The sequence below is a fragment of the Artemia sp. Qi Xiang Cuo genome, chromosome 19 (assembly GCF_049724085.1).
Source record: "Artemia sp. Qi Xiang Cuo chromosome 19, ASM4972408v1, whole genome shotgun sequence".
NCBI lineage: Eukaryota > Metazoa > Arthropoda > Branchiopoda > Anostraca > Artemiidae > Artemia > Artemia sp. Qi Xiang Cuo.
The window spans coordinates 30,546,474-30,559,886 of record NC_142812.1 but is presented as its reverse complement, the minus strand read 5'-3'; the positions used below and the strand labels follow the sequence as shown (position 1 = coordinate 30,559,886).

Below are 13,413 nucleotides of genomic sequence, written 5' to 3'. Positions count from 1 at the left end.
AAAATTTCTAAACTAATGTTTAAAAGCATATCCAAAATATCATTTTGCCGTGTCGTGATCAATATATCAATAAATCTTGTAAATGCATTTGGACCACGATATAGAAATTTCATACAATAGTCTAATGATGGAGAATCAGTTTTCATTATATCGACAAGTATTCCCTGAGAAAATATCTTCCTTTGAATAGACAACTCTAGAAAATTGTCATCTAGAATCAAACGTTTTTCCATAAAAACTAGATTCCCCATGATTCACTCTCTCTCAAATCTATCCATTTTCTAGAGTCCTAACACTCTCACAACCAACTACAGACTAACCAGAATTTGTTCTACTCTAAAAAATGTACGCTTGTCTACTATAGAAAGAAAAATACCTTTGATTTAGAAACAATTTTATTGAGCATAATTACAACAATAATATTCACTGATGCATTTTGTTCTCATCAATATATTTCGATATGACATCTAATGCTGACTGAATTTTATTTATACGGACAAAATTCACTTTTCCAGCAAAACATAGTTGCTCCTCCTGCTAAAATGTGCGTAATGATATCACGTTTTTAGCATATATATAACCCCTTTTAAGGCACAGTCTGGAACCTCCAGTTTTTCCCCAAGCTACATTGGGTACTAACGTGTCGGTGCCGCTGATGGATCCATCTTTGTTCTCTAATAATATTAATATAACACTCATTTTTCACCACTATTATCCTTTCAAATAAAGTATTCTCTTTGAATTCAGTTCTCTTACTAATATGAATTGTAATAAAAACCATTCCTTTTATTCAAATCCAATCACCAATAAAGTTATCGTATATTGAGCAACCATCGCTATCTGTGATTGGCTCCTAAAAATGTCTACGTCAAACGATACATTCTTATGCAATTCTTATCAATAACAAAAAACCAGTTTCTTGTACGCTTCATATATATTATACTTTTGAGCATATTCTTGTAGGCCTGAATGTATGGTTTAATGTATGGTTGAAATTGTGTATACCGATACTACTTATATAAATGTTCAGAATCTATACTTTTGCGGTTTGCATGTAACTGAAACCTCCCATTATCGATTAATACTGATATATTTTAGCATCAAAAAGAGTTTACATCATTTCACAGATTTAAGAAACTATACAAATGTTCCAGAATCTATGCTGTCGCAGTTTGCATGTAACTAAAACCTTCCATTATCGATCATACATTATCGATAGTACATGTAGTTTTTAGCATCAAAAGGATTTTATATCATTTCGTAGAATCAAGAAACTATACAAATGTTCCAGAATCTATGCTTTTGCTGTTTGCATGTAACTTGAATTAATAGTTACATGCAAACTGCTTAAGCATAGATTCTGGAGCATTTGCGTAGTTTCTTGATGGCTGGTCATCGACATTCTTGATTGTATGAAATGATGTAAAATTCTTTTGATACTAAGACAATACCAGTATTAATCGATAATGAAGGTTTTAGTTACATTCAAACTGCAAAAGTATAGATTCTAAAACATTTGTATAGTTTCTAGATTCTGTGAAATGAAGAAAAATCCTTTTGATGCTAAAAAATCTGTATTAATCGATAATGGAAGGTTTTAGTTACTTGCAAACTGCAAAATCATAGATTCTGAATAATTTGCATAGTTTTTGATTCTGTGAAATCATGTCAAATACTTTTGAGGCAAAATTAATACTATATTAATCAATAATAGAAGGTTTTAGTTACATGGAAACTACAAAAGCATAGGTTTTGGAATATTTGTATGTTTTCGTGATTCTGTGAAATGATGTAAAATCCTTTTGATGCTAAAAAAGATGCCTGTATTAATCTATAATGGAAGGTTTTAGTTCTATGCAAACTTCAAAAGCATAGATTCTAATACATTTGTAAAGTTTCTTGATTCTATGAAATGATGTAAAATCCTTTTCATGATAAAAAATACCTGTATTAATCGATAATGGAAGGTTTTAGTTACATGCAAACTGCAATAGTATAGATTCTTGAATAGATTCTGGAACATTTTTATAGATTCTTGATTCTGTAAAATAATGTAAAGTACTTTTGATGATAAAAAAAAATACCAGTATTATTCGATAATGGAAGGCTTTAGTTACATGCAAACTGCAAAAGTATTGATTCTGAAACATTTGTGTAGTTTTTGATTCTTTGAAATGATGTAAAATCCTTTTCATGCTAAGAAATACCTGTATTAATCGATACTGGAAGGTTTAAGTTGCATGCAAACTGCAAAATCATAGATTCTGAAACATTTGTAAAGTTTCTTGATTATATGAAATGATGTAAAATCCTTTTCATGATAAAAAATACCTGTATTAATCGATAATGGAAGGTTTTAGTTACATGCAAACTGCAATAGTATAGATTCTTGAATAGATTCTGGAACATTTTTATAGATTCTTGATTCTGTAAAATAATGTAAAGTCCTTTTGATGATAAAAAAAATACCAGTATTATTCGATAATGGAAGGCTTTAGTTACATGCAAACTGCAAAAGTATTGATTCTGAAACATTTGTGTAGTTTTTGATTCTTTGAAATGATGTAAAATCCTTTTCATGCTAAGAAATACCTGTATTAATCGATACTGGAAGGTTTAAGTTGCATGCAAACTGCAAAATCATAGATTCTGAAACATTTGTAAAGTTTCTTGATTATATGAAATGATGTAAAATCCTTTTGATGCTAAAAAATATCTGTATTAATCGATGATGCAAGGATTTAGTTACATGAAAAATACCTGTATTAATGCCTGTATTGAAAATACCTGTATTAATAATTACATGCAAACTGCAAAATCATCGATTCTGGAACATTTGTATAGTTTGTTGATTCTGTGAAATACTGTAAAATCCTTTTGATGCTAAGAAAATACCTGTATTAATCGATAATGGAAGGATTTAGTTAAAACTGCAAAACAATAGATTCTGGAACATTTGTATAGTTTCTTGATTCTGTGAAATGATGCAAAATCCTTTTGCTGCTAAAAATTATGTGCCGAAGAAATTCACTTGTGACATTTTTAAAATACAAGATAAAAATTGTATACATACGATACTAGTGATTTTTCGTTCTAGAAAAACCATATTTGTAATGACAGTTTTTTTCTTTTTTCTTTTTTTGGCTTAGTTTTTTTATTTCTTTTTATTTCAATAATATGAAAATTCTATTCTTAGCGCCTTTTAATGTAATACATTTAAAATTCCCGCTTTAAATTCACTTAATGCATATCTCCTATAAATCATCAGTCCAAAAATTCTAAGTGCCAAAGATTAACTTGTGACATTTTTAAAATATAAAATGTAAATTGTATACATATGATACTCATATATATGTATACATATGTATACATATTCTGACAGGTATCGTAGACAGAATTATAGTTCAAATTCTATAAAATTGAAATTCTAAGAATATATTTTATCTCGTGAGGCCTAGAGTTTAGATACTTCTCCCTGTCAATGATTTTGCAAGAAATATTGGTAATGAGAATTTATTAACCCTTTACTTTCCGCTCTCTCTCTCTCTTACATCCTCGGCGCCTTTTAGTATAATACATTTAAAGTTTATGTAGGTCATTGTTCTTGTTTATCAAGTGTTAAGTGTTAAATGATATGTCAAATTAATATATGGTGTGCAGTCAGTAGTATTGACTAGATATAGTATCTCAGTGGTCTTACCGGTGTAGTACTGGCTATTTTTAGTGTCCCATATATGGTTGCATACCTCAGACCATTATGTACTCCACTACTGTTGGGTCACCTCCCAGAGTAATTTGTGCTCAGTTTTACTCACGGTACATACCCCTCTGCTCTGACCCAACTGTCCATCATAGTGGCCAAAGATAATTTTAAGACACACCTGGACTTGATATTGACTATTGAGAGGGACTCCAATTGAGATTTTCCTGAAGGGTTGGGCCAAAGGTGCTTGCCTATAACTATGTGCTATATTTAATTTTGTTTATAAGTAGGGCAGCCTATCAGTAGGCATTCCAGCAGTAGTGGCTCACCTTCTTTTTCAGCAACTAAGTTTTTTTACTCTCAAGTGATAATTCAAGAGTAATGTTACAATATTGGAGCTACTTCTGGCAGTAAACATTCTTCAGCTGGGTAGGCACCCAAGCTATGCAGCCTTGGTAACCCACAATTTGAATGGAGAAAAAGAAGGACGTGAAGAAGAAGACCCTGGGAAACAGTAGGGGTAAGTAAAAAATTTGTTACAGCTTCTGCTGGGTTTTGCGGGAGTGTTTGGAATTCAGGCTGTATATGCGAGACTTTAAGGTCTGATCCCGTCATTTGTAGGGATCTTTGGCTCTTTAGCCAGCTCCCTTGCTAGTCTATAGGTGTGAAATGAATCGTGTGTTTATTTAAATATTTATGTATCTTTCGAGTAGATTTATAGATAAACTACTCAAACTAAATCTCGAAAATTCATGCACAATAATATTGGAAGCATAAAAGCTACAGGATTAAAAATGTAAACTAAAATAAAACAGAAATGAGATACATCATGATGCCTGCAAGGTCCAGAGGCATGAATCGCCAAAATTAGAAAATATAACAGCGGAGGGGATGATATTGAGAGGATACATAAGACCATAAATTATCCTTGGTGAGGGCCAAGGGATCAACCAAGTGGAAGGAGGAGTCTTTTTGCAAGCTAAAGAGCCGTCAAAAGAACTGGTTATTTTATTACTTTCTTTTTCTTGCTAGGACCTTTGGCTAGTGAAAAGAGCAAGAATGCCCCTTCTATACGTACTTACCCTGTTCACGAGAAAAATTAATTTCTACTTACCTTTGATTGGTTAGTCGAGCTGCCATTGGATGTCTCACCCAGTGTTCTTCTCTTGCAAATTACTGTCCCGATGAAGGTATAACAAACTCCAATAATTAACATTGGCAGGATATAACAAATAGATAGGTGAACAACTAAAAAGTAAAGATTCTCTGATTCTCGGGATGGCCATTCTTCTCTGCATTCCTGTAGGAAAACCTCAGCTGTACATCAAGGCTCTAAATAAGTCAAGACAAAACAATACCTCCAGGGACGGAACAATTACAGAGTTACCCTTATAATCATTGCAACCTCCAATCATAAACCAAAAAGAATATTTATTTTTAGACATTTTTCTTCGTAGCAAAATCATAGTATTCTTAGGAAAATTTTGATTGGGCAGCGCCATTATTGACTGTCCCTCCACGGTATATAGGTTTCTTATTTTTTAAATGTCTTCTGTTTTTCCAACGACTTGAATCTCATTCGAGATCTAATTTCTTTTATGGTAAATTTGATAAGCATTTATAGTGTCTAAAATGCTCCAAGGGTAATGGTTACTGACTAGAGGTGAGAGGGCCAAAATAGTGACTACACAGGAGCCAAGTTACAGATGGTGCATGTGCCCAGTGGATTTAATGTTGGTAAGGGTATCCCTGAAAATGTTCTTGACCGGAGAATTATGAATTCTGGGAGCCTTACTTATATTAGGCTACACTCTTATTTAGTTTTCAGACGCTGTAACCATGATCTGCTGGAACCTAGTAAAGAACGAACCGCAGGGATTCTGCTAACGGATTCAATCAAATATGATAGTATATACATGATATATGTATGTCATATAGGCATGTGTTGTAGACGTGTGTTATATTATCTTGAATAAGAAAATTCAACTTTATGTCAAAATTTGCATTTTATTTCAGTATAATTATTTTTACTAAATAAAAGGCAGTAGATATTACAACTTTCTTTCAAATGAGCCCTTAAAGAGCTCTACATGATGCTCCAGTGCCCTGCTAGCAATGAAGAAAAAAAAGGAAACATAAATAAACCCATGCAAAAAAGTGATTTTGCTTGTTGTTTAACGTGAGATGCTCTAAGTTTCCTGTCTGTTTTTCAGCAATGCCAATTCCAATTGTGTAATTTTCGTTTCGATCCAATTATGTTTTTAGTATTTACAGGCTATTTTTAAAACTTTTATAAGTCAAGGAGGCACACTTGTGCCTCTATAAAGAGGCGACCAACCACAATGTTAAGCGATTTCCATTCCTAGCGGTCGCAGAGAGACAGCGGTGATCGGATTTTGTAGACCAAGCTCCAGCTAAGAAACGTGCAAAATTTCACCCCCCTCCGACCTTCTCTTCATGGGTAAAAGTGGGCCGGAAGTTTCGACCCTCCGACCACAGCCCCCCTTTAACGTTGTCCGATTGGGCTGAAATTTCGAGGTTAAGCTTTCCTAGGGCCCGGGAGCTTATCCTCGAAATTTCAGCTCAATCCGATCAATCCTTCCCTGTTTTCCAAAAAACAAATATAGCCACTTAAAGTTATTTTTTTTTTCTTGTTAGCCACGCCTACAGGCCACAGTTGGCAACTGATCCGGGTGAATGAGGACTCATTCGAAGCAGAATTTGACCTGTTAGGGCCTTTTGATATTTTCAGACCGAAAAAAATTATCCCCCGAATTTACATTTACGAAAAACCTCGTTTTCCTATAAGAGCCCATGTTACATTTTCCCACCACAGCCCCCCTTTTTGTCTGATCGGGCTGAAATTTAGAGGATAAGCTTTCCCGGGGCCTGGGAGCTTATCCTCGAAAATTCAGCTCAATCTGATGACTCTTTCCCTGTTCTCCAAAAACAAAATATCAAGTTTTGTGGGGGTTTGCTTGCGTCAAAAATAGATTCCACATACTAAAAAGACAATTATGATTGTGTGTCTTTGGTGCAGTGGTCGATACTCCTGACTGTCAGGTGGAAGACCCGGGTTCGATTCCCCGTCAGAGGAAATTTTTTATATACTAAATTTAAAGTTTAAAAAAGAAACTCAGTTTCTTTTTTAAATTATTTGAACAAAATTAAGTTTTCTAAAGAGTTAAAGAGGCTGAGTTACAAGGTCGACCCTTAAAACGTACAGGGATTAGGAGGCACAGTTGGGGGGGCTGTTAAAGAGGCTGAGTCACAAGATCGAACCTTAAAACGTACAGGGATTAGGAGGTGCAGTTGGGGGGCTGTTAAAGAGGCTGAGTCAAAAGTTCGAACCTTAAAACGTACAGGGATTAGGAGGCACCCTGTACGACGTGATTTGAGTATTCAGGAATTAAAATCCTTAACACAAGAATGTTCAAGAGCGGGGGTTTGGGGGCGGCAGCCCCCCATCTTTAACTCCTGACACGATCAGCTAACAGTTAGTCAAGCAATAATAAGAGTAGTAAGTATCTATGGAATTTTCTCACGCCCATCGGAATTCCTATGCTATTTGCTCACGCCCCTAGGAATCTCCATGTTATTTGCAGAGACAATGGATTTGCTTGGCTTATGTTCCTTTCATTGTTATTCTATGGGACCTCTACACGTGATTAAACACGTTATGATACTACGTGCTATTTGTTTAAGCTTCGTTGGTACCATTCCAGACGAGTGGGGATTCCCCTCCTGTTCTTAAACATTGCAAAAAAGATAGCAGTATGAACGGGGATTCCCCACACAAATTTGTTTCAACTCCAAGTTTTTCAACCAGACAGGTTTCTGGGCCAACTCTAAGTTTCTGGGCCTTTACGTTCCATGGCACCTTTCCATGGCAGATTATTGCTATTGTTGTCAATTGCACATGGAAAGAGTTTGACGTGTTTGGGGAGATTACGTTCCTTGGCACGTTTTCAGAGCATGTACTTATGGATACCTTTCCAAGCAATGTGATTAAACACGTTTTTACAATCGGAATTGTTTGATCGACATTTGCAAAAAGGGATAAGGAATTCGCAAATTGGACACTATGAACGACATTAATTAATGTTTGAATAATAGGAGTGTGATTGATTCTAATTAGTGATTGGATAATTTTTTAACAGGAACTCTCTGAATAAAATATTTTTGGAGGGATGGGAGAGAGTTTTGCTTGCCTTTCATTGGTACCTTTCCAAGCGAGCGGGGATTCCCCGCTGGTTCCTGAATTACCTTACGTTCCTTGGTACCTTTCCAGAGCATGTACTTGACGATGGAGAAAAAGGGTTAAAGTTAATAGCAGTCACGAGCGGGGATTCCCCACTGGTTCCTGAATTGTCTTATGTTCCTTGGTACCTTTCCAGAGTATGTACTTGACAATAGAGAAAAAGGGTTAAAGTGATTAGCAGTTAAGGTAACCTCAATGGCGTTTGAACAGTGTTGTCAGTTTAAAATAGGGTCCAACGTTATAGTATACTAAAAAGTTGATACTAAGAGAGATGTAGATGGCAAGAAAATAATTTTAATAAAGAAATTCAGAACAAACAATAGAAATCCTTGCAAATCAAGTAGTAAGGTGTATGTGAGTACGAACCATCAAGGATCATAAGCACCAATGACCCTAACCAGCAGAGACATCAACCCTCCATAGGTCCCCTATCCCCAAACTTGAAGGGCGCCCCCTCCCTCCAACTGTTTGGGCCCCCTCTCCCCCCCTCCCATTTTTTTTTTTTTTTGGCAATTGACATTTTTTCTGATAACAAGTATCATTCATTACGATCGTAGCTTTCAAATGTGAAACTTAAGACCATTTTTGGATTGAAAAATAAACTATTTCTGTAAAATCTGAGTTAATAAGAGTTTTTGACCGTAAACTCTAGTTTTTTTGCAAGAAAATTATGGAAAATACAATTCTCTGGTTCAAATGTGAAACTTAAGTCCATTTTTGGATCGAAAAAATAAACTATTTCCGTAAAATCTGAGCTAATAAGGGTTTTTGACCGTAAACTATAGTTTTTTGTAAGAAAATTATGGAAAATACAATTCTCTGGTTCAAATGTGAAACTTAAGTCCATTTTTGGATCGAAAAAATAAACTATTTCTGGAAAATCTGAGCTAATACGGGTTTTTGACTATCAACTTTAGTTTGTTGTAAGAAAATTATGGAAAATACAATTCTCTGGTTCAAATGTGAAACTTAAGTCCTTTTTAGGATCGAAAAATAAAACTATTTCTGTAGAATCTGAGCTAATAAGGGTTTTTGACCGTAAACTATAGTTTTTTGTAAGAAAATTATGGAAAATACAATTCTCTGATTCAAATGTGAATCTTAAGTCCATTTTTGGATCGAAAAAATAAACTATTTCTGGAAAATCTGAGCTAATAAGGGTTTTTGACTATCAACTTTAGTTTGTTGCAAGAAAATTATGGAAAATACAATTCTCTGGTTCAAATGTCAAACTTAAGTTCTTTTTAGGATCGAAAAATAAAACTATTTCTGTAGAATCTGAGATAATAAGGTTTTTGACCATAAACTCTAGTTTTTTGTAAGAAATTATGGAAAATAAAATTCTCTGATTCAAATGTGAATCTTAAGTCCATTTTTGGATCGAAAAAATAAACTATTTCTGTAAAATCTGAGCTAATAAGGGCTTTTGATCGTAAACTCTAGTTTTTTGTAAAAAAATTATTCAAAAAATACTTCTCTGGTTCAAATGCAAAAGTTTGGTCCCTTTTTAGATCGAAAAATATAACATTTTCTGTAAAATCTAAGCTAATGAGTGGTTTTGACCTTAAACTCTAGTTTTTTGTAAAAAAAATTATGGAAAATAAATTTCTCCCGTTCAAATGTGAAATTTAGGTCCATTTTTGTATCGAAAAAATAAACTATTTCTGTAAAATCTGAGCTAATATGGGTTTTTGACCGTAAACTCTAGTTTTTTTGTAAGAAAATTATGGAAAATACAATTCTCTGGTTCAAATGTGAAACTTAAGTCCATTGTTGGATCGAAAAAATAAACTATTTCTGGAAAATCTGAGCTAATAAGGGTTTTTGACTATAAACTTTAGCTTGTTGTAAGAAAATTATGGAAAATACAATTCTCTAGTTCAAATGTGAAACTTAAACTCTTTTTGGGATCGAAAAATAAAACTATTTCTTTAGAATCTGAGCTAACAAGGGTTTTTGACCGTAAACTCTAGTTTTTTTTGTAAGAAAATTATTGAAAATAAAGTTCTCTGGTTCAAATGTGAAACTTAAGTCCATTTTTTGATCGAAAAAATAAATTATTTCTGGAAAATATGAGCTAATAAGGGTTTTTGACTATAAACTTTAGTTTGTTGTAAGAAAATTATGGAAAATACAATTCTCTGGTTCAAATGTGAAACTTAAATCCTTTTTAGGATCGAAAAATAAAACTATTTCTGTAGAATCTGAGCTAATAAGGGTTTTTGTTCGTAAACTCTAGTTTTTTGTAAGAAAATTATGGAAAATACAATTCTCTGATTCAAATGTGAATCTTAAGTCCATTTTTGGATCGAAAAAATAAACTATTTCTGTAAAATCTGAGCTAATAAGGGTTTTTGACCGTAAACTCTAGTTTTTTGTAAGAAAATTATGGAAAATACAATTCTCTGGTTCAAATGTGAAAGTTTAGTCCTGTTTTGGATCGAAAAATAAAACAATTTCTGTTAAATCTGAATTGATAAGGGTTTTTGACCGCAAACTCTAGTTTTATGTAAGAAAATTATGTAAAATACAATTCTCTGGTACAACTCTGAAACTTAAGTCCATTTTTGGATCGAAAAATAAAACTATTTCCGTAAAATCTGAGCTAATAAGGGTTATTGACCGTAAACTCTAGTTTTTTGTAAGAAAATTATGGAAAATACAATTCTTTGGTTCAAATGTGAAACTTAAGTCCTTTTTAGGATCGAAAAATAAAACTATTTCCGTAAAATCTGAGCTAATTAGGGTTTTTGACCGTAAACTCTAGTTTTTTGCAAGAAAATTATGGAAAATACAATTCTCTGGTTCAAATGTGAAACTTAAGTCCTTTTTAGGATCGAAAAAATAAACTATTTCTGTAAAATCTGAGCTAATAAAGGTTTTTGACCGTAAACTCTTCTCTGGTTCAAATGTGAAACTTAAGTCCCTTTTATGATCGAAAAATAAAACTATTTCTGTAAAATCTGAGTTAATAAGGGTTTTTGACCGTAAACTCTAGTTGTTTGTAAGAAAATTATGGAAAATACAATTCTCTGGTTCAAATGTGAAACTTGAGTCCTTTTTAGAATCGAAAAATAAAACTATTTCTGTAGAATCTGAGTTAATAAGGGTTTTTGACCGTAAACTCTAGTTTTTTGTAAGAAAATCATTGAAAATACAATTCTCTGGTTCAAATGTGAAACTTAACTCCATTTATGGATGGAAAAAATAAAACTATTTTCGTAAAATCTAAGCTAATAAGTGTTTTTGACCGTAAACTCTAGTTTTTTGTAAGATAGTTATGGGAAATACAATTGTCTGGTTCATATATGAAACTTAAGTCCAGGTATGGATCGAAAAATAAACTATTTCTGTAGAATCTGAGCTAATAAGGGTTTTTGACCATAAACTCTAGTTTCCTGTAAGAAAAATATGGAAAATACAATTCTCTGGTTTAAATGTGAAACTTAAGTCCTTTTTAGGATCGAAAAATAAAACTATTTCTGTAAAATCTGAGTTAATAAGGGTTTTTGACCGTAAAATCTAGTTTTTTGTAAGAAAATTATGGAAAATACAATTCTCTGGTTCAAATGTGAAGCTTAAGTCCTTTTTAGGATCGAAAACTAAAACTATTTCTGTAAAATCTGAGTTAATAAGGGTTTTTGACCGTAAACTATAGTCTTTTGTAAGAAAATTATGGAAAATACAATTCTCTGATTCAAATGTGAATCTTGAGTCCTTTTTTTGGATCGAAAAAATAAATTATTTCTTTAAAATCTGAGCTAATAAGGGTTTTTGTCCATAAACTGTAGTTTTTTTGTAAGAAAATTATGGAAAATACAATTTTCTGGTACAGATGTGAAACTTAAGTCTATTTTTGGATTGAAAAATAAAAATTATACCCATAAAATCTGAACTAATAATTCAATATTTTTTTTTCATAAAAACAAACTTTTTTTTAAACTTCGAAATTTTTCAACTTTATTTATTTTTTTCTTTTTGTACATATCTTAAAATGTCAAAATATGCTTAAGTTTCTAACAATTGCGCTCTATGATTGGTCAGAGACACGATGTGGCTCTCCCACTGATATTCTATGACCGGTTATCGACACTACCTAGTCTATTGCATGTATTAAATCAGTATTTTTTACGCAGTGGAACGATAAACACATAAGTCATATCTTTAAAAAAAAGAAAAGTGAAGATGGAACATTTTAATAGAGTGTGTTCACATAACAAGGTTATTGTAGCATTGAATGCCAACAAGGAGAAGTATTTAACCTATGAAACAAGTACAAGTGGTAGCACAATTGGAAATGTATGCATGCATTGTCATGACAGTAAGGAATTAAATTTCTTTGGAATACCGAAAACATTCAACTCTTATGATGGTGGTTATGCAAGATTGAGATCTCCAGAGATGATTACACTCAAAGAGAATGCTAACATAAAAATAATTGTTGATGATAGAGGACAACTCCTTGCTACTGCTGCAGGTAACACATTACATACGGATACATCCAATCATCAGCTTTCGGGTATTAGCATTCAACGGAAGGCTAATAAAAGAAAGGCCTATTCTACTACTAATATCGTAAACCATATCTTGTTTACGTGCCGAAACTGTTACCTGTGTAAAAATAATATGTTAATAGACAGTGAAATTGCCAGAAAAATAAAAATAGCATTGTCAGAAAATATCACTACGGAATATAAAGATGAAATGATGAAAAACAAAGCACCAGCAAACGTTACTGGCCTTGATCAAACAGTCAATGAATCAAATAATACCAAAGACGAAAAGCATATTGAGCCTGTTCATGAGACACCAGTAAAAATTGTGTATGGTTCAAAATGGAATAATGATTATTCTACTGATTACGAACTAATAGAAGACAATAACTACAATATCAAGAGAGAACATGGTGAACTATTTTATGGAACAGGTTCAGAATGTCCAAAGTTGATCAGTGATATTAATCATGTGTCATAATATATTTGTATATTAATATTATACATAGCATTATTTCATTAAAAATATTACATCGTTATGTGTTAATTATTTTTTAGAGTAAGCTAGTATATCAAGTGTTTAGAATGTCTATTGAAATATCGGATATGTAGAAAACGGAATTTGCGTACATTTATTGTCAGACAGACTATTTCCGTAAAATCTAAGCTATTAAGGGTTTTTGACCGTAAACTCTAGTTTATTGTAAGAAAATTATGGAAAACACAATTTTTTGATTCAAATGTGAAACTTAAGTCTATTTTTGGATCGACAAACAATACTATTTCCGTAAAATCTGAGGTAATAAGGGTTTTGACAGAAAAATATAGTTTCTTGTAACAAAATTATGGAAAATACAATTCTCTAGTTCAAATGTGAAACTTAAGTCCACTTTTGGATACTCATAATGATGAGGACTGATGGTTCTAATTCATTTTTTTTTTAACTTCAAAATTAT

General features: G+C 32.6%; 1 protein-coding gene across 1 annotated transcript in view; it reads right to left on the bottom strand.

Moving 5' to 3' along the window:
* LOC148940718 (neuropeptide SIFamide receptor-like) overlaps positions 1-13,413 on the bottom strand; it is a 292,968-nt gene that overhangs the window by 169,128 nt on the left and 110,427 nt on the right. Inside the window, exon 3 of the mRNA XM_089105050.1 lies at positions 4,818-5,003. Within this exon, the coding sequence (XP_088961176.1) occupies positions 4,818-5,003 (186 nt within the window). The remainder of the gene's footprint in view (positions 1-4,817; positions 5,004-13,413) is intronic.